Source organism: Numida meleagris, chromosome 5 (assembly GCF_002078875.1).
Source record: "Numida meleagris isolate 19003 breed g44 Domestic line chromosome 5, NumMel1.0, whole genome shotgun sequence".
In the NCBI taxonomy this organism is placed as follows: Eukaryota; Metazoa; Chordata; class Aves; order Galliformes; family Numididae; genus Numida; species Numida meleagris.
Genome location: NC_034413.1, coordinates 56,148,596 through 56,168,331, shown reverse-complemented (window position 1 = coordinate 56,168,331; position 19,736 = coordinate 56,148,596). Strand labels below are relative to the sequence as shown.

General features: G+C 44.3%; 1 protein-coding gene across 3 annotated transcripts in view; it reads left to right on the top strand.

Annotated features, from left to right (window-relative positions):
• The window catches only part of LOC110399656 (unconventional myosin-X-like), a 70,102-nt gene that overhangs the window by 40,721 nt on the left and 9,645 nt on the right, over nt 1–19,736 (top strand). For all 3 annotated transcript variants that reach the window (XM_021398715.1, XM_021398716.1, XM_021398717.1), the window contains 12 exons: nt 1,306–1,611; nt 5,480–5,519; nt 7,008–7,799; nt 9,828–9,951; nt 10,362–10,605; nt 11,362–11,457; nt 13,094–13,187; nt 13,778–13,833; nt 14,946–15,088; nt 16,649–16,843; nt 18,026–18,183; nt 19,524–19,647. In XM_021398715.1, the coding sequence (XP_021254390.1) occupies nt 1,306–1,611; nt 5,480–5,519; nt 7,008–7,799; nt 9,828–9,951; nt 10,362–10,605; nt 11,362–11,457; nt 13,094–13,187; nt 13,778–13,833; nt 14,946–15,088; nt 16,649–16,843; nt 18,026–18,183; nt 19,524–19,647 (2,372 nt within the window). The remainder of the gene's footprint in view (nt 1–1,305; nt 1,612–5,479; nt 5,520–7,007; nt 7,800–9,827; nt 9,952–10,361; nt 10,606–11,361; nt 11,458–13,093; nt 13,188–13,777; nt 13,834–14,945; nt 15,089–16,648; nt 16,844–18,025; nt 18,184–19,523; nt 19,648–19,736) is intronic.

Sequence of the window (19,736 nt, the reverse complement as noted above, 5' to 3'; positions counted from 1 at the left end):
GAATAGACTTCAGTTTCAGGTCAATTAAATCTTGTTACATCCCTTGTCAAGTAAGTAGAATTGCCGCCCAAACACGGTTCTCCTGTGGGTGCTTTGCTGGGATTAAGCCATTCTGTAGCCTTCTGTTTCCTAATGTAACAGAGCAAGCGCCTGAAATCTATCTCTCAGTAAGCCAGGGTTTCTGAGTTCGGTCCTGCTTTGTCAGAAATCAGCGCAGGGTCTAACGTTGTTCTTGAAACAGAGCTGCTAGCACTGAACGGAGGGTAAAAGCAGCAGCGTTGTCCCCTTGGATGCAGTATTTCTGCTTGCAAGTATACAAATCCCAGTCTCATTTTTCTAGAGCGTTGTGTTGGGAGTTAGCACTCGGCTGACAATCCATGTGACCCCCAAATCCTTTTTTGACTTGCTGCTTCCTAACATAGTCTCTCGTCAGGTGTGTCTGGCCTTTGATTCCTCTGTGCATGACCTTACAGTTGGCTCTTTTGGACTGTTGAATGTTTGCTAGGATCAAGCTTACAAATGGGTCTGGATTCCCACGTAACCATAGAATCATAGACTTAGCTAGGTTGGAAAAGACCTACAAGATCATCCAGTCCAACCATCCACCTACCACCAATAACCCCACTAGACCATGTCTCTCAACACAATGTCTAAACGTTTCTTGAACACCTCTAGGGACGGTGACTCATCCATCTCCCTGGGCAGCTCATTCCAGCGCCTGACCGCTCTTTCAGAAAAGTAATATTTCCTAATGTCCAGCCTAAATCTCCCCTGGTGCAACTTGAGGCCATTCCCCCCTCGTCCTGTCACTAGTTACAAGAGAGAAGAGGCCGACCCCCAGCTCACTACAACCTCCCTTCCGGTAGTTATAGAGAGCGATGAGGTCTCTAATAGTAACCCATTTGTTATTTGCCTGGATTGCAGGTCGTGTACAAACTTCTACCCATGGCTGTCTTTTTCAGGTCTTTGATAAAAGCAGTCAGTAAAGCAGAGGCATCGCTACAGTACAAAAATATGGAGTAATGATTCTTTTAGTTTGGGTCCTACCGTGGACCTAGCTCCTCAGAAGGTCTTTGTACAAGTGGGTACCCATCGAAGCCCACCAGTGGTGGGTGCAGGATTAGAACAGTAAGGAAAATGCAAGTTTTGGGCAAAAGCAGCTGGGGAACAACTTGTTTCATTCCTGAGCAATACTGTTCCAAGTTTGTTTTTCCGTGGATGTATGGGATCAATCATACTCTAGGGCATAAGAAATACAGGCCGTGTGTTGCTTCGTGTCGCATTAAGTGTCTGGTTCTGTTCTAGGAAGAAGTACCGGAAGGTGCTAGCCAGTGTTGTTACGATCCAAAAGAACTACCGAGCGTACTTCTGGAAGAAGAGCCTGCTGCGGCTGAAGGCCTCTGCCATCATCCTGCAGAAGCACTGGCGTGGTCACCTGGCTCGCAGCCTCTACCGGCACCTGCGGCAGCAGGAGCTCCAGCGGCAGCAGGAAGCAGAGGACAGAAGGAGGCGAGAGAAGGAAGAGCAGATCAGAAGAGAGGAAGAGGAAAGACAATGGCGAGAAGAGGAGGAGCGTAGGAGGAAGCGGGAGGAGGAAGAGGTGAAGGAAAGGTACAAATGGTTTCTCGTGCTCGTCATTCCCTCATACTGAAGCTGCTGAGATGCAGGAGTGGGTCTGGGGCAATAAGTTTTTCTGATCAGGTGGAAGTGCCTAATTTTCTCCTTGCCTTCACAGCAGTAAAGGAGACCTTATGTATTCTTCCAAAGCTTGGAGGAAATAGCTGTGTGAGAGGGTACAAGAGTCTGTGCATCTTGGTGTGTCCAACAGGCTGGGTCAGGGTGTGAGATGGGCCGTGCACCTGTGCTGCTGCTGCCTACACTTCATAGAATCATATCTTCATTTGTGTTGGAAGGTACCTTTAAAGGCCATCTGGTCCAACTCCCTGCAATGAACAGGCACACCTACAGGTCAGTCAGGTGCTCAAGGCCCCTGCAGCCTGACCTTGAGGGTCTCCAGGGACGGAGACTGCCTCTCTGAGCAACCTGTGCCAGTGCCACACCACTCTTACTGTGGAAAGGATGAGAACAGATGTGCTCACCCTGCTCCTGCTGCTGTGTCCCTGAAGAGAGGTGCACAGATGTGTTGGGAGGGGAAAGAAAAAGCTGATATGACAAAAAGAGGCAGTCTGAGAGCAGGGGCAGTATACCTGTTGAGAATCTTGCACCTCATGCATCATTTCCTGTTCACTCCTTGGTTACCTACATCCTATCTAAACAGGGTGTCTCCTGATAATCTCATATTTTAAGAAGCATAACGATTCCATTATGTGATGATTAGATACATTTGAAAAAGTAAATCCTGTATAATTTTGAGCATTTCTTAAATAGCTGATGTTTTGTATTGTGGACTTTTGTTATTTACTTATTCTGAGGTTGGCAGACTGAAATGTGTGACAACCATTATAAAACTCTAAGATCAGAAGCACGGCGGAAGGAGAAGGTATTGCTTAGGGTTTCACAGGAGACAGCGAGTGGTGTATCTGCTGGGACAAAGCACAGAGTCAGTGACACCAATGATGGACAGTTTGGTCAGGGAATTTGTTGAGCATCACTGACAGCTCCATTTTATCATTGTGTCAGTTTTCAACAGCAGCCTCATCACAACACACAACTGTACAAGTTCAGAATGGCAGTACCTGGTGTACAGGGATCAAATGCCACAGACATGCTCTCAGGTCTGAAGTTCTCTTCCTGCTTCACAGAGCTGCTCCATACCTGGTTTTAGATGAAAGGATTTCTTTAGCTTATTATTTTTTCTGTATTTCTGCCCTTGCCTTCTAGTTCTCAGCCCACGAAAGATGTGTTGAGCGAGCATCATTACAAAGAAATGGCAGTGTTTCCAGGAATCAGGAAAGCTTCTTGCTTTGCTTTCACTTCCTATGTGATCTCAGATGGCTTCATTCAGTGAGTAGCTGAGAAAGGTACTAAAGGACAAACTTGGGGAAATCCTGAACTTCCATTTCATCTGGAAAATGAGATGGGAGTCCACGGAAATTGCAAATTGGCTAATCTGGCCAAATTGGCAAATTTGGCCAAGCAAAAAGAAAAAAACACCAAAAACAACCAAAAAACAACTAACCAAGTAAAATACACGTGCAGAGACAGAATCAGAAAGACCAGGATGCAAACTGAGATATAACCAACTGAAAGGTGATATGCAGTTATTGTGTATGCACTGTTAGTAAAAGGAAGACAAGGAGCAATTCGGTCTAATGTTCCACAGGAAGAACGAATTAGGATGTTTAGAAGGGGAAGTATTTGATGCTATTTTTATTTGTCATCCCAAAAGGCTTAATTGCTGTACAATTAGCACAGATGCGCAATTAGCAGGGAAAGAAGAGGTTAGAGAATGCTCAAATAAATCAGATTACAAAGAAGTCATCTGGATTTGGTGAAATTAATACTTGAAAAGTTTGAGAAATCTGGATGAGGCAGTTTGAATCAGTAGCTCCTCTTGTTCTCCTGCGTTGGAGTCTCCATAAAACTGGAATATTCTACACATAACTTCTTCTTAAAATGGAGAAGAGGAAGAACCAGGAGAACCAGAGGGCTGTGGAGCAGTCAGCTTAACTTCAATTTCAGGGGTATAGCAAAATGAATAATGAAAGAAATAGTTGTAAGTGCTTGATACAGGAGGTAAGAGCCAATGGAGGCACGTGAAGAGCGAACAGCATTAAAGTTACCTTTTTCCTTCTGTAATAGTTTATGTCGTGTCTTGTAGATAGGGAAAAGCCACAGAGACTAGTAGGTATCTCGACTTCAGTAAGGGCTTTGATACTATGACAGCACTCTTACGACACAATAAGGAAGATGGTTTATATATACATATAAACATAAAATATGAAAATAAAATACATATATTTATGTATGTATTTTAATTAGTAAACAATAGTAGTTATTTGTTAAGTAAGAGACAACCATTGAATGGGATTCTTCCGGGGCACATGCTGAGTATTTAAATTGGTTTTACTACAGTGTTTCCAAAATAAGTTGGATGAGGAAATACGAGTATCTTTGTTACATTTGTAGATAGAATTGTCAGTATACAAGATTGTTTCTGCAAGGCATGGGGCAATTGCTATGTTCTGTTTGGCCCCGGTAGGGATTCAGTGCAAGTGCTGTCCCTAGTTTCAGCTGTCACAGTTCAGGAAGAGTGTGGATCACCTGGGGATGGATGGAAAGCAGCAAGATAGAGCAGAGCTCCAGAACACGTAAGAAGCAGTGGAAGGAATTGGTGTGTCGACTGTAGGTGGTATTTCTGATTTGTTTTGAAGTGGTGCTGCTTCTTGCACCCTCGCATCATTTCAGGCAACTGTTTAATTAGTGACTGCTCCTAGAGATTTTCAGTAAAGCTGGAACCATCTGGATCCCACTTCTGTCAGCTTTCATCTGTAAACATTTCCTAGCTTATCTGTGTGTGAGAGGGAGAGCACAAGGGCGAGAGCTTTTGTGACTTGCAGCTGCAATGTAGAATTTGGCTGGGAAAAACCGTAGAGCCTGGGAAATAAATATTGTTGCCCTCCTGTTCTGCGCGAGACTGTGTTACAGATCTGTGTCTGACCACGGGCAGTGTGAACATAGCTGATGGGGGTTGCTGAGGCTGGCTGCCTCCAGCCGCATCCCGTCCCTGCGCCATTCACACAACCCTGGCGTTGGTCAGGCCGCTTGTTCAGCTGCCTGTAGTGTGATTGCTCTGGAAAATCTGGTCATGGGAAGAGCTTTTGCTTTTTGATCTGGATGGAGATGCAGCAGCGTGGGATAGCTTTTTTCTTCTGCCCCATGTTTACTAACAAACTGACTTACAGCCTTTACTAGTGAGCTAGGTTTTGCTTGCCACTGAGAAATTATGGGAGCTGGAGCACAGAGCACAGATCTTCAGAACAGCAGCTCCCCAGCTTGGCTGCTTAACCAAGTACAAATGTTCAATAGTTTTCTTCTGGATTTAATATGGTAAATGCAAAACCAAACACGAGTTCAGCGCTGGGATTGCAATGATTCTGTTTTGTTTGAAAACAGAGTTTCCTGAAATCTATCAATTACGCTTGCAAAACTTCATTCAGTATCCATGGACATGTAGTACGTCCCATGATGTTCAGAGTTTACATTTATCATGAATCTAACTGATCTGACTCTGTTTCCAGTGTCCTTCCTCCTGTTTCAACTAATCCGATTCCCTGATTGATCTGCACGTTAACTGTGTGTGACAATCTGTTGTATCCGCAAAGCTCATGCCAGCCACAGAGAACTGGATTTTAGCTAAATTGTCAAAGCTTTTAAACTGGTCTTACAGCAGGTGCTTTACTTTAACCTTCTCCATGGAGGGATGATGCGTCCATGTAATACTAAAAGCCTTCCCCAGGAGAACTGGAGCTGTCTGATGGTCATGTCTTGTGTTTTTCTTTCTTTTTTTCTTCTTCAGAGAAAAGGAACGACTGAATGCTCTGCTCCAGGTGGCTCAGGTAAGTTTAGCAGTTATTCTTTAGATACAGCTTCTCTGGGTGTCTGTGAGGGGTCCTTCATTGCCTACACTTCGCCTGGAGCTAATGTCTTTATTGCGGCAGCGCTATGTATAGAACAGGCTGTGTTCGCTCAAAACCTGCAGGTGCTTGGCTTTGCCAGAGGTGCACAGAGTTCACAAGGTGTGTTGGTTGCTTTTTTCAGTGCTCATGTACCTGCTTGCATAGTTCCTATTTGAAGATTTCAGTGTTGAACATGCAGCATCCTTTTCTATCTCTGCTGCGTGAGCTCATTACATGACCTTGTGCTGTGCTCTGCTGTGACACAATCTGCTTTTCTGGATTGTTGCCTGTAACAGCCAAAATAAGAGTGCAGACGGCTGCTGCTGTGGCTAAAATAACCCCCTGGTAACTGATCTAATTGTTGGTACTTGATACATCAAAGAGCAGACCACCTACCCCGAGGTGTGTGAAAACAGCTGTGTGTCTTCTTACTCCTTTTCCAAAAGCATTTGTTCCTGCGTTTCAGGCCAGCTCTGTTCAGGAGAGGTGACGGATTAGAGTATAAAAGTTTATTTGTTCACAAGAGTCAAGTAGAGAACAAGCAACAGAGCAATCATAAAGAAAGTATGGATTGTGGCTTAACGAGGCAATGCATGGTCTGCGTTGTTGTCTTCCTATAAGGAAGTGTATTAAAACCTTTTAGAATTTATTTTTTTTCCACTATGTGTCTGTTTTCAATATCCTCAGTTGAAGAGAAGGTGGCTTTGTTTTATTGCTGAACCTCAGTGAAAGCTACCAGTATCTTTCATCTTCCAGTTATTATGTACTTGCTAGAAATTTCCTCAGTTATTTCAGTGTGGAGAATAGAAGAAGGCTGAGTCCTCATCAGGCATCCGGTGATGCCAAAGAATCCCAAGAAATTGAGCGTAGAGTTTGGGTGAGGTTGGAGAGGGCACAGTCCTGCTTCATTGCAGGTATCCTTCCCAGCCCCCAGTCCTGATGGTGAGACCCCCAACTGAGGAAACAACAGAATCCTTGGATCTTTTCATGATATGTTTGGGAAATGTTTAATTCTTTCAGCATGTTGTGCTTATACATATTCACATATAGTTGCTTTCTCCTATTTACATATATATGTGAGACAGAGATAGCTCAAAAAGGGAGGATGCTTCTACTGAAATTTTAGAGGGCAGTAACTTGAGCAGCTGTCAGAGAGGCTCTTCTAAAAATTCACTGATCCCAGCAAGCTACAGAAAGGAGGTAGGCTGCTGGTAGAAAGGAGGTACCTGAAGATGAGTAGTTCTGCCTTTAGCTTTTACACCATGGATGATTGCAGGTGCCAGTCAGAAAAGGATAAGATTCTTTGTGTCATCTTTTTGCATGTGGGAAGTATGAGGCAAGCACAGGAGATAGGAGAAATGAAAGATCCTGGCAAGGAACATGTGTAGGTTAAAGAAGCTGCTTTAACACTATTGTAAATTCTTTAAGGTGGAAACAGTAAAGACCAAGGAAGTAAATATTCCCCTGCAAGAAGAAGAGAGACGTCAGATGGAGGAGATCTTAAGGCTGGAGAAGGAGATTGAGAAGTTGCAGCAACAGAAAGAGGATCACATGTCTATCATCTGTGAAAACACCAGGAATGAAATCAATCGGCAGCGGGAGGAAGAGATCCAGAGGCTGGAAAAGGAGGCATCTAGGGTTGCCCAGGAGTTCTTAGAGCTGCTAGATTTCGGCAATCTGGATGAAAGCGTGCAGAACTTGGAGCGCTCGCTTTCTAGTGAGGGGACGCTCAACATTGACTGCAGCCTCGTCGCACCGTTGGCTGAAGAAGAGGTGGATGAGGGCTTTCATGCTGATGATGAAGTACGGCCAACTTCCAGTTTGGTGGTTGCCACTCAGCAGGGCATGAAGAACAGTGATAACTGCTTGGAGAGAGATGCGGACGCAAGACTTTCGCATCTCCAAAGGGAAGTGGGAGAAGCTGCCCCTGCTCCGGCACAACCCATAGAAAGATCCAGTAGCCCCAGGGAGCTGAGTGCCCTCTCTGACCCAGCAGAAAGCAGTTACAGCACTGTCTCAGATACGCTGAGGAGTAACAGCGGAGGGGTGGGAGAGCCAATTTACAATTCCCCTCAAGATGTGGAGTCTGACTATGACCACGATGAGTTGGATGGCTGTGGGGATGCGGGCAGTGCCTTGGCTGAGCCTCTGAATGGTGAGGAGAGTCTGAGGCACTCCCACGGCACCAGCCTGGACTCCAACCGGGGCAGCCTGGACTCGGTAAGAATCTCCTTCCATTCATTTTTCTGGACGTTCTTCTGTGACTTTGTTGATATTTATAACATCCTTGCTTGCTTACCGGTGCCTGCTTGCTGTAGATATTCTTGCTGATATGTAACTCTCTCTTACATCAGTAATCAGTTTGGAAAAAAAGGGAAGAGAGATAGGAAGGCTGAAGGCCAGTGGGCTTGTGACTGTGCGGTATCACTGGTACACAAGCTAGGACATGCGTACCTAGGCTAGTTTAGATTGCTTCCATCACCAGATACCAGGATAAGATTAAAAGCAGGCAATTAACGTCTTGGAGGTGTATGTCCTACCTCAGAGATCTCACAGAATTAGTCTGAGCTGCTGGTGGGCAATCAATCACAGGAGGAAATGGGAAAGGCTGGGGTTTGATTTGTTCCCATCACTTAAGGAAGTTCTGTTAGTGTTCGGAGTCAAGGGGTTATTTTCAGCGGGTGTGCACAAACTGAGCTATTGTAAGGACAGATGAAATTACTGTGTGGATCAGCATGGGTCCCAGTGCACACAAAGGCCACAGAAGCTTTCTGTTCCTGAAGCTGGGCTGTTAGCCTTGCACTTGAAGCATCTCAGCTTAGATCCCACACGGGGCCCTGGGCTTTCTGAGTGCGCCCTGGATAGCTGCTTAATGGTGTCACAGCAAACCCCCAATAGGCCAGGATGTCAGATGAGCCCATAAATGGTTTTGAAGAGTTTGGGTGTGAAGCCAATGTCAGCCATAAAAATCCTTCAGACAAATGATGTCTTTGAAAGCAGGGACTTGAACGACAAAATCTCTGTTAGAAAATTACTGATTAAGACATTCGGTTTACTTCCTTTGTTTTTCTTTTCCAATGGCAGATTTTGACTCCTTGAAAAATTGCATGTTTTTTTCCTGTTTGCATTTCTCTAATGTCAGCTGCCAGCCATCTGAATTTGTTACGATGTGATCTGCTTGAATAAGGGTACCTTCTCTGTGGGCAGGTACTCACAGATCACTGTCAAGTAATCTTTCAAGCCATGAATCATCGTGTCACGATGCTTGTCACTGCCTCAGCTGGTTTATACCATTCTTAAAATTTAAATAGAATTGGAGGATTTTGTCATGCTCCTCAGTGAGTAAGACTCATGAAAAATCCAGTTGCACTGTGTCATGGCACGAGCCACAGGGAGAGGTAACTGCAGCTGGCTCAGGGTCCCATCAGCAGCTGCTGATCCAGAAGTACCTGCTTTTTGAATCTTAGCAGCAAGAGAGGAAAAATGAATGCATGGAAGAGGAATGAGACGAAGAGGAGGGCAAAGGGGTCACAGAGAGAGGTCAGAAATGGAAAATGAAAAGAAGCAACGTGCTTTTGGTGAAGGAAAAAGGACTTCAGAGCTGTTTTCATTCCTATTAAATTAATGAAGCTCATCATAGGAAGTTGTATTTAAGGCAACGAAAAAGCACAATTTGGGATTCCACATGTGAAGTACTTTCTTATGGCTGAGGGCGATTATCTAGTTGGAGAACAGGGATGAGTAAACACTGTATTATTATTTCAGTAATTTCAGTCTTTGTTCTTTAGGATTCAGTTATTCTGGAATGTGCTTTTTTTTTTTTATAAACTCATAGCAAGGCATTTCCTTGCCAGGATTAGATCAGTGCTCCGTCTTGTTCAGCATGCTGACCTGTCTGCCAGAAAAATCTCCCAAAATGAAAAATTCTCTCTTAATCCCATTAAATTAGATTTTGGACTGTGGGCTATGCTGTGAAATAGGAGGGTTTGCTCCTGCAGGTAACTGGAGTTCTCTAACTGTGTCCACTGCTGAATGTCTCTCTCCTTTCTGGTATGAAAATTCCATGTTCTCTGGAGACTCTTGCTTAAGGCATTAATGGGTAAGCTGTCAAGCTTTAGTTTTACCGTGTTGTTCTTTTTTTATAATGAGAGTACGTGTTTTGCACCTTCTGATCATGTGATTTCTGCAGTCTTGTTGCTTTGCTCCTTTTTGGAGCTGAGTAGAATGGATTTTTCTTTTCCTTTCTAGTTTTTGGACAGTGAAGAGGAAGTGGATGTTTACATAGATACAGATGAAGAGTTCTGTAATGGACGTGTCACTATCTTCAATGGCTCAGGACCACCCTATTTTCACAGCTATCTGTACATGAAGGGTAAGCAGCTTCAGCCAAAACCATGGAAGGATTGCATCTAGGATACCCGCAGTCCTCTTTTTTGTTTTTTATTCACAGTCGTTATTTTCCTCCGCCAGTAATAGAGAGTTAGAAGGTGGGTGTCAAGGATTAGGCTGAATATCTTTGGCTCTGAGATGTGCCCACTTCGTGTGACTCATTTTGAACTGCAAGACTGAAGGCCATATAAAAATATTTGAGTAGTGCACATATTTCATTTCACAAGTTCTGTTTTTCCTCTGTCCAAACCTCAGCGTAGTCTTCGTTCTCTCCCTTGACTCCCTCGTTGCAAGCAGAACTGCAGTGGCACCTCAGTGCCAGTGAAGCAGGAACCGAGTGGAGAAGTGGCCGTTGTTCCATGTCTGATGAGATCTTGCTCCCTTGCTTTGCAGGAGGTCTCATGAACCCATGGAGACGGCGCTGGTGTGTTCTGAAGAACGAGGCCTTCATGTGGTTCCGCACCAAGCAGGAGGCACTGAAGTCGGGCTGGCTCTATAAAAAAGGTGGAGGCATGTCAACGCTTTCACGGCGCAACTGGAAACGTCGCTGGTTTGTGCTTCGGGAATCCAAGCTGATGTACTTTGAGAACGATAGCGAGGAAAAGCTGAAGGGGACAATTGATATCCGAAAGGCAAAGTGAGTGAGGAATTAATCCTTTTGATCCCTCGAATTTGATCTCTAAATCAGTAGTTAATGAAATGTCTAGTGCTGCCATTTCATCATTCTAAAAAACTCCCATAGGGACTGAAGAATCAGAAACATAAGGGAAGGAAAGGACAATTAGATCTTCTAGTTTTACTCTGTAGGGAGTCTGGAATTATTTGTTAGTCTCTTTCCCAGTCTTGCATTTCATAATCTGGCAGAAGCTCTTTGAAAACCGTGGATGAAGCCAGACCAGGAGGAGCTAATTAAGTGCATACCCCATGCAACCTACCCTACCCTGTCTCCATCTGCTTCTTGGCTTCTCCAGGCATTTCACAGAGATGGTATGAGTCTCACAGCAGGATTTGCATTTGGCAGCATAAACTATGCCTTTTCCTGAGCCTTCGGTGCTCTTTTTGCCACCGTAGCCAGTTCCTCAGCTCCTGCTCTCTCTCAGGAAGGAGAGACCGGTCACCTTTTAGCTTTATGTGGCCCTATAAAGTGCCAAAAAGAGTGGCACATCCCACTCTGTAAACAGCAATCTCTATTGGCCTCCCTGTTATCTCTTCAGCCCAGTCTGCTGGTGGCTTGGAGAAAATTCATTTAACTCCTTAAGTTTTACTTTTGTAGTAGATTAGTGTACAAATCTGTTTAAGAGGATCCCAGAAGTTGTAACATGGATGTAACTGAAACAGTTTATTCCTGTAAAAGATTTTCAGCATCTGGCTCTTGTAATTTGCTGTGTTCCAGGGAGATTGTGGACATTCATGAAAAAGAGAATGCTTTGGACATTGTGACTGAAGACAGAGTTTATCACATTGTGGCAGAGTCACCCGAAGATGCCAGGTATGAGAGGGTTATTTTGTTGGGCTTGTTCATTTGGTTCGGGTCTGACCTAGCTGCTCATGGGAGAGCCTGGGAAACACAATCCCAGGGGGAAAAAAAGAGATTCAGTCCGAAGAGTCATTTGATGGGAAGTGCCACCCCTCTGTGGGGGCTCCCTGTCACAGCTACCGAGGTGGTGGTTCAGCCTATCGGTTACTCACAGGACTGCCGCCTTCTGCATGTGGCTCTGAGCGTGCTGTTTTCTAAGGTTACTTCAGGAGACACAGAAAACCTTAACATAAACTGGAACCTCTAATAGCTGATTTATTTATTAAATGCGATCTTGAATCAAACAAAAAGTCTATTCATGTTGCCTGTAAATGATTGCGAGAGCAGCTGGGTTTTATCCAGGAGACAGAGAAAATGCTGCGGCTTATCAGAGTCTGTAGTGTCATCTGATAAAATCTTCCCAGTGCAAAGCAAACAAATGACTCATATCCTTCCTTCTTGGCGGCCAGGCCATGCAGTGGGAATCAGTTGTTTGAGGGCAGGTTGGACAACCTGTTCGGGCTATAGAAAGCCAAGTTAAGAGGTTACTAAGCCCGGTTCCTTATGTCTTCCCCACCCTTCTTCCACTCTTAGCAAGGCTTTTGCACTGTCATCCCAGCTAGTGTAATTGTTTCCCTTATCTACTTTCATCTGACTCTGTGATTTATTTGGGTTTGTTGTTATTTTGTTTGGGTGTAGGGGAGAAAGGGGTGAAGTGTTCGAACACAAATAAACGAACAGAAGTAGACTGAAGAGCAGCCATACAAATGAGAAACAGGCAAAATCAAGGGGCAGTAGCTGAAGAGATGGCGTTTCTTAACTCAGTACCTCTGCTACTGCAATAGCTTTGCCCTAGCATTACAGAATACCATCACAGAATTGCCAGAGGTGACACCCAAATGCGGTCTGTGTGTTGTGGCAGCCTCTGTCCTGAGGAGGAGGGCACCAACACTTGCAGAGAACAGATGAGCAGATGTCGTGGAGTATCCAGATTGAGAATCCTCCACAAAGTCGAGATGTTTGCCGATCTCTCTGAAAGCTGCAGATAAGAATCTGCTTGTTCTGCAACAGAGATTCAGCCTCCAGATACGCCTGTAATAAGAAGCCCTTTCACAGACAAATAACTTCACTCCAAACAGACTTATAAAAGCCTCGTGATTAATAGAGAGCCATGTGACTTTCAAGTTTATGAGCAGATCAGAGAGTAGTTAAGAGGGCTCCAGGAGTCTGCAGGACTTCAGTCCCTGCAGATCCCAAGTGACCCTGTCTTTACAACGGCTGTGTGCTCTTCTCATTCTGCTGCCATGTGCTCCCCAGCGAGCACTGCCTGCTTGAATAGCAGTTCCTTGAATAGCAAGTAGAAAACGGGACTTTGTGGGAGCAGCTGTCAGTGGGTTGCAGAACATGCACAGAATTTTCATGGGTAAATAGGAAGGAAGGAAGACATTAGGGTACGGTGTGATCGGCCCAGGAGATGTTTTGCGGCATGGTCTGTAGGAAATTGTGAATGAAGCAGTGTTCCCGCTGGCAGCTTTCCAGGTTCTTTGATGATATTCTAGACCTAGTTTCGCTCCCCAAATCCTCACTTTGCGTCTGTTTTGATTGCCAGCGGTTGGTTTAACGTCCTGAGCCGAGTACACAGTGCTACGGCGCAGCAGCTGAGGGAAATGCAAGATGAACAGGCCAATCCAAAGAATGCTGTGGTGAGTTACTGTGCAACCAGTCCGTGGGCATGTCCGGAGCCATCTGCATTTAACTATTTTGTGCGTGTTTTTCCAGCACATGCAGTGCTGTGGTTCCTGAGCAGTATAAGAAAACCGCACAAAGCTGATAGGAAAGAGGGTAAGCAGTGAGGAACGGGGTGGTTGTGGTGGCTACCAACTTGACCACCGGTGGCTCTCCTCTTTGGTTCGCCTCTTGCAAATGAAATGTTTTGGGATGGGATTGTGGGACTCGGCTTTGTCACAGTTTTCTAGACAGAAGATAAAGAGTTGAGAAGAGCACTGTATTTATGTCTTTTACTGGTATTAAGGTGCAGAGGCAGAGGTTATTTCAGACCTTCATGGTGCTGTCTGGAAATGTGCAGCTCTTTCCTCCTGTCCTCTGGAGTCCTTGCACACCTTCTCACGCAGTTAAGGAGCAAAGATGACTCACTCATGCTTTTCTCATATGCTCATTTCTACTCAAGCCATTGGAATTCATGAGAGCATTTTCAGGTCCGATCTTATTCACTAAGAATGCCTGTAATTTAAGATGCAAGCAATTCCTGTTGCCTGTCTCTTTTGCTGTACAGGGAACCCTGGATGTCGGCCTTATTGACTCTGTCTGTGCCTCAGACAGCCCTGACAGGTAGGTACCACAACCTGACCACCTCTTAGATTGGAAACTCCCTGACATATTTTTGTGGGTAGGTTGGGGTTTTGTTTGCGATTTGTATTTGCTTAAACTTGTACGGGTTTGTCTCACAAATAAGCTCAGCTGAAGCCCTTAGAGCTCTTCCAAGCTTTGCTGCTTTCCAGGCATGAAGGTCACAAGTGTGTTATTGTCTTTGAGTGAAAGTTTCAGTACTCTTCGATCCAAAAAGTGGGAACAGCATAATCTTAATGTCATTTCACATCACTTCGCATTAGCATTTAATTATTTCCTACAGTGTTAACAGTTCAGCCAGAGCCCAGCTTCTCACTGCAGCACTGAAGTAAAATGTTAGCTATTAAGCCATCTACCTCTCTGCTCTGGTTTTTGTGTTATTGTTTGTTTTCTCACACAGGTTGCAGGGACTTGGTGGCTACTAGTTTAGACAATGTGCATCTTGGTAGCAAACTAAGATTTCTTTTAATCAAAAGCTTTTTGCTAGGAGTCAGCCCAGACCCCTTAGAGTTAATCTGTGTCCTACTGAAAAAAAAAAAAGAGCACAAATAGTAAGCTGAACAGTCAGAATTTCTTCGTGGATCTGCTGAGGTATGCTCTTCTGGAGCATCAGTGTTTGAATTACGTTAAACAAATTCTGAGGAGAATGCTTATTTTTCGTGATTTTATGCAGCTTATTTTTATCTTCTGCTGCTGGGACCTGCGTTTGCTACTGCATCACTGCTTTTAATAAGTGCAAGCAGAGCAGCTGCACTAGCTCTGCCCAGTGGTACCAGTACGAGCTCACCCCAGTCAAAGTCCTATGCTTATGAAGCCAGGACGTTTTACAGCTGGTCCTTAGCTCATGAATGTATTGTTGTCTTGGAAATAGTTTTAGAACAGTGTTTAGTTCTACCTGTCAGGTCTCTGCATTCATCAGTTTGCAGACCAGCTGCACAGGAGATGCTCTTGTTTTTTTCTCTTCCCTGTAGTTTGTATCCAAAGACTCTTTCTGCACTGTGCACAGGACAGTAGGGGACATGGCTTTGAGCGTGCAATGGCGAGAGATATTTGTTTGGCTATGGCTGATACTTACTGCTTATCTTTTCTCGCAGGCCAAACTCTTTTGTGATCATCACAGCGAATCGAGTGATTCACTGCAACAGTGACACCCCCGAGGAGATGCATCACTGGATCTCCCTGCTGCAGAAACCGAAAGGCGAATCTAAGGTCGATGGCCAGGAATTCCTTGTGAGAGGTAAAAGGAAATGCATGCAACTATGATCTGTGAAACTCAGCTGTTTGTGATCGGAGCGGGAGGTTTGACTGTAGCTAATCCAAGTGCTTAGCAGTGTTTAGCAGCAGCGCTTTGCTGCTCCCAAAGCGCAGCCATTGCCTGCTCCCCCTCGCCTTTCTGCTTCTTGCTGGTTGCCTCCTGAGCTCTGCTGGAGCTGGCTCTTCCCTGACTCCAGGTGGGTTCAGAAAGCTAGAAGTGGAAGAATAAGTATTTATTTGTACGTTTATTTTTCTGGTGTTAGTTCCGTAGTCTGTGTCAACGTGTTGTCCAGCAAATGCCAGCAGGGAATAGGAGGGAGCATGGCTGCTTTGGAGCAGCTGGCTTAGACTGACTATGACATGACACTGCAGCTTTTGTTTTCAGAAAGCTCTGTTCCTTCTGACACCTGTCATATTGAGACGGAGGGAGGGAGGGAGAGCTTTGTGAGATTGCTGCTGTACTCAGCTAACAAACCAACCTGATTCTCATAGACACAGCGAGAATAATGCTGTAAGGCTGAGCAAAAGATAAACTCTGTCTCTAGTTAGAGCTTGGCTAAAGATGGAGGCAGTGATGCATGAGTAGTGTTCCTGCACATAATACAAAACATTTTCCCCTTTGTCTCAAATATTTTACAATTTCCCAAGTACTTTCAGCTCATCACACGTCTTTAATATACAAAGAAACTCACGTCTCAGTCTGTGGAAAGTAAGCACACGTGCAAATTGCCCTGCATCTTCCAGAAAGTACCTGTGGTGGAATAAAGGTCTGAGAGTGTTCATGGCAAGGCAGAAGGACAGGAAGATAAAGGTCAACAAAATGTGGCATAAGCCTTCCATCTTGGTTTTGAACATTTCAAGGATATTGTCTGATAACAGCTCATGTAACAGCTGGAGTACCTTAAATTCAAAATCCTTAATTGCAAGAAAGCAGTTCCTTTAATCTCATACTGTTCATTAAAGAAAAATAAGGTATAAATGTTACTTTGCGAAGTCAATGTCATGACAACCTATTAGACAGTGGTATGGTCACAAAGGCATATGTTTGAGAAGGTCTGTCTCTTTCTTTTTCCTTTATGTGTGGCCCCTGGGCTCCGTCCTGCATTCTTTGAACTTTTTGCCTTGTGGGTAGACATTGCTTTGTACAGCTCTGAATAGAAAACTGTCTTTTTGACAGGTTTAGCAACATAGAACATAACTTTTTTTCTTTATAGCACTGATTTTTTTGTTGTTGTTGTTCTGTGAGGAACCTAAAATGTGAGAGAAACTATTTTTAGTGATTGTAGGAGCTAGAGATGCATGTAATGCTTAAAGATCATTCTGTTACAAGAAATGTATCACCAAACCTCTTCTGTCCGGGTTTGGATAGGTGTTTGGCATCTCTTTGGAATTAAAGCAGTAAAGCAGAGCTGGTGGGCCCCAGGAGGAGCTTTTTGCAGAGAGTTTGTATTCTGATCCCAGAGTGAAGAGAGCCACTAGGCAAGAGCCAGGCTTGCTGTTGGGGTGAAAGACAACCGCTGACATGTCTGCGTTCCTGTGCTAGGTTGGCTTCATAAAGAGGTTCAGAGCAGCAACAAGATGTCCTCTCTGAAGATGAAGAAACGCTGGTTTGTGCTGACGAACACTGCCCTTGATTACTACAAGTCGTCTGAGCGCACAGCTGCCAAGCTTGGCACACTTGTGCTCAATAGCCTCTGCTCCGTAGTGCAGCCTGATGAGAGGGTCTTTAAAGACACAGGTAAGAAGCAGTGATCAGCAGGTGTTCCGTGTGTGGAGTTGCTTGAAGAGTGCAGGGTGCAGGAATGTAATGTATGTCATGCTGGGATGCAGGCTTGAGGATATCTGAGGCCCTGTGGTTGCAGACATCATCCCCACACAAACCATAAGAGACTTGCAGAAGGCCAGAGAACAGTGTGCAAGTGATGGTAATTCTCTCTCAACCGATGGAGATGCACAGCACTGATGTTTTTTCACTAAGTAACGTTATTATTTATGTAAATCTTTTCCAAATAGACCTGAGTTCTTAAAGCTCAAAGGTAAATACCATTAACATTGTAAATAACTGGAATCAATGTTATTCTCTTAAATAACAGTGGTGGCGTACACCTGAAGTCTTTTTACGGCATCAGTCAGCCTGCTAGAAGCAGAAGATGACAGGGGTCTGTCTACGTTTGCTTTCTGTGTGATGCGATGCTGTTCTGGGAAGGCAGGGTCCAGCATGATCCTGCAGCACTTGCATTATGAGTGTGGGATGAGACAAGGGGTGAACTCTCCTGACAAAGAAGGTGAAGCTTAGAATAAAATTGGAATAATGTATTTTTAAGTACTTTTAAGAAGTTTCCTGGGATATTTTGTTTTGCTGGAAGCAAACCTCTTGCAGCAGGATACTGTGGCAAGTGAGATGAGATTTCTTCTGCTTACTTGCAATGAATCTTCCACATTTGTGATCTCAACAAATATCTAGGTCTACCTGTGGAGGAGTGAATTGTCATCAGCCTGACCTTTTCTCTCAGTTTGTCAAATACACTATTTTAAAAATGTATGAGAATTGATTTGGTAAGCTGACTGAGTGGTTGGTGTTGACCGGTCTTCTTTTGAGTGAGTAGTCGTACAGTGTAGCCCAAATGTGAACAGTGAAAGCAAGCTGCCTGGTTGGCAGGGGAGTGTGTATGTTACACTGTGATACTTGTACCTTGGAAAGCTTTGTTTGTGCCAAAACCTGAGTTGGGACCATTCTGCTGCTAAGCCCGTTTTGGGAACGGAGGACGATATTGTCTGCCCAGTCCATTTTAACCAGACACACCACGTGTTACTATCAAAGCAGCAAAGGTTTTCTCAAACACACATTATAGACAAAAAAAAAAAAAAAAAGATTTAATGGAAGCAAGCTTCACCTTCCAGCTCCTTTGTGTCTCTACAGGCTATTGGAACATCATTGTTCATGGGCGAAAGCACTCGTACAGACTGTACACGAAGCTGCTGAATGAAGCTATGCGCTGGGCCTCTGCCATTCAAGGTGTCATTGACAGCAAAGTTCCCATAGAAACACCTACGCAGCAACTCATTCGTGACATTAGGGTAGGTAGCATCATGCTGATGCCTGTGTGGCTAGGAATGGGATTACAGTCCTAGGGTAACAAAAAATAAAAGAAACCAAAATTATCGTGTGCCTAAATTATCAAACCTAACATAATTTTTTTTTTAATTGGCATGCTGACTGTAGTGTGTAACCCTAGGCTGTGTGGTCCTGGGATCGAAGAAATGGAAGTCAGCTAACATAATGAAGCATTAAAAAAGATTCCGGGGGATCTGGGGAGATACCAAGAAGCCATACTCGGCATATCTCCTGAAGGTCTGCCAGGGGATGAGCAAGCATGTGGATGGTGGTGATCCTCATCGTAAAGTTTACTTTAATTTCCAAAATTCTTTGATAAGTCTTTTAGCGAAGGCGCTTACGAAGTTAAGCTGTAATGAGACAGGAGGAAGGTCCTCTCATGGGCAAAATATTAGTTAAAGGTTAAGCTGCAGAGGTTTGCATGAATGGTTGGGTTTTGTGTTGGAGAGAGCATTTCCAGCTGCTTGTGTGCTAGTAGCTGTGTCACTCTGCATTCATAAGTGATCTTGAGAATTGAGTAGTGAGCTGATGTGGCTGCTAGCAATACTAAATTACAGCAGTCAAAACTAAAGCTGGTTGTGAGGAGTTACTAAATGTCTTTCAACATGGATATGTGAGCTAAAAGAACAGCTGAATTTCAGTACTGATAAATTCAAAGTAACGTGCATTAGGAAAAACATACGCGTTGTGATAAGCTCTAAAAGAAGACACACATAGATAGTAAGCCACTCTGGAAGAAAGAGCTGGGTGTCATCATGGAGAGTCTCAGGTCAGCATTCAAGGTTAAATGGAACATCAGTTGTTGTTAAGATATAAGACGAAATACAGAAGAGTGTGGTGCCAGTGTGTATGATAGCGACTGGCCCATATTTTGAACACCACATGTATGCTTGTTGCCTGTTCAGTAGACGCGTGTAGTATGGCCAGACAAATTCAGGGAGGGCAGGATCATTATTAGATACTGAACACGATGGGTCTGTCCATTAACCACTTACTGTTGGAAGGATGTACCAGGGTAGAATCATGCCATACGTTCCATATGTGACTGCAGTAGGCATCAGCCACAAGCTGCATTTGGAGTCAAGACGCTGTGCTTGGTGACATTTGGTATGATCCAGTATGGCTATTGTTATGTTTTATTTTCAGAAATAATGTACAGACTAATTTTAGATGTGAATTATGCTTTCGTCACCTAGTCCCTCTGTGAAACTTCTGAAAGGTGAATAAAGGAGGTTAATTTGACCCTCAGTGTATAACAACATCTTGAGAATGACTGGCCACTTGAGGACTGACTTTCTTCCAGGAAAACAGCACTAACCTTGAAGTAGTGGAACAGACATACAGGAGGAACCCAATCTTGCGGTACACCCAGCACCCTTTGCACTCCCCTTTGCTCCCACTGCCATATGGAGACGTTAATGTCAACTGTAAGTATTTGGTGCCTTTCTCTTCCCAGAATATGTTCTGCATCCACAGTGTTGTGACTCAGGAACATTGATTCTTACAGTAAATGGGG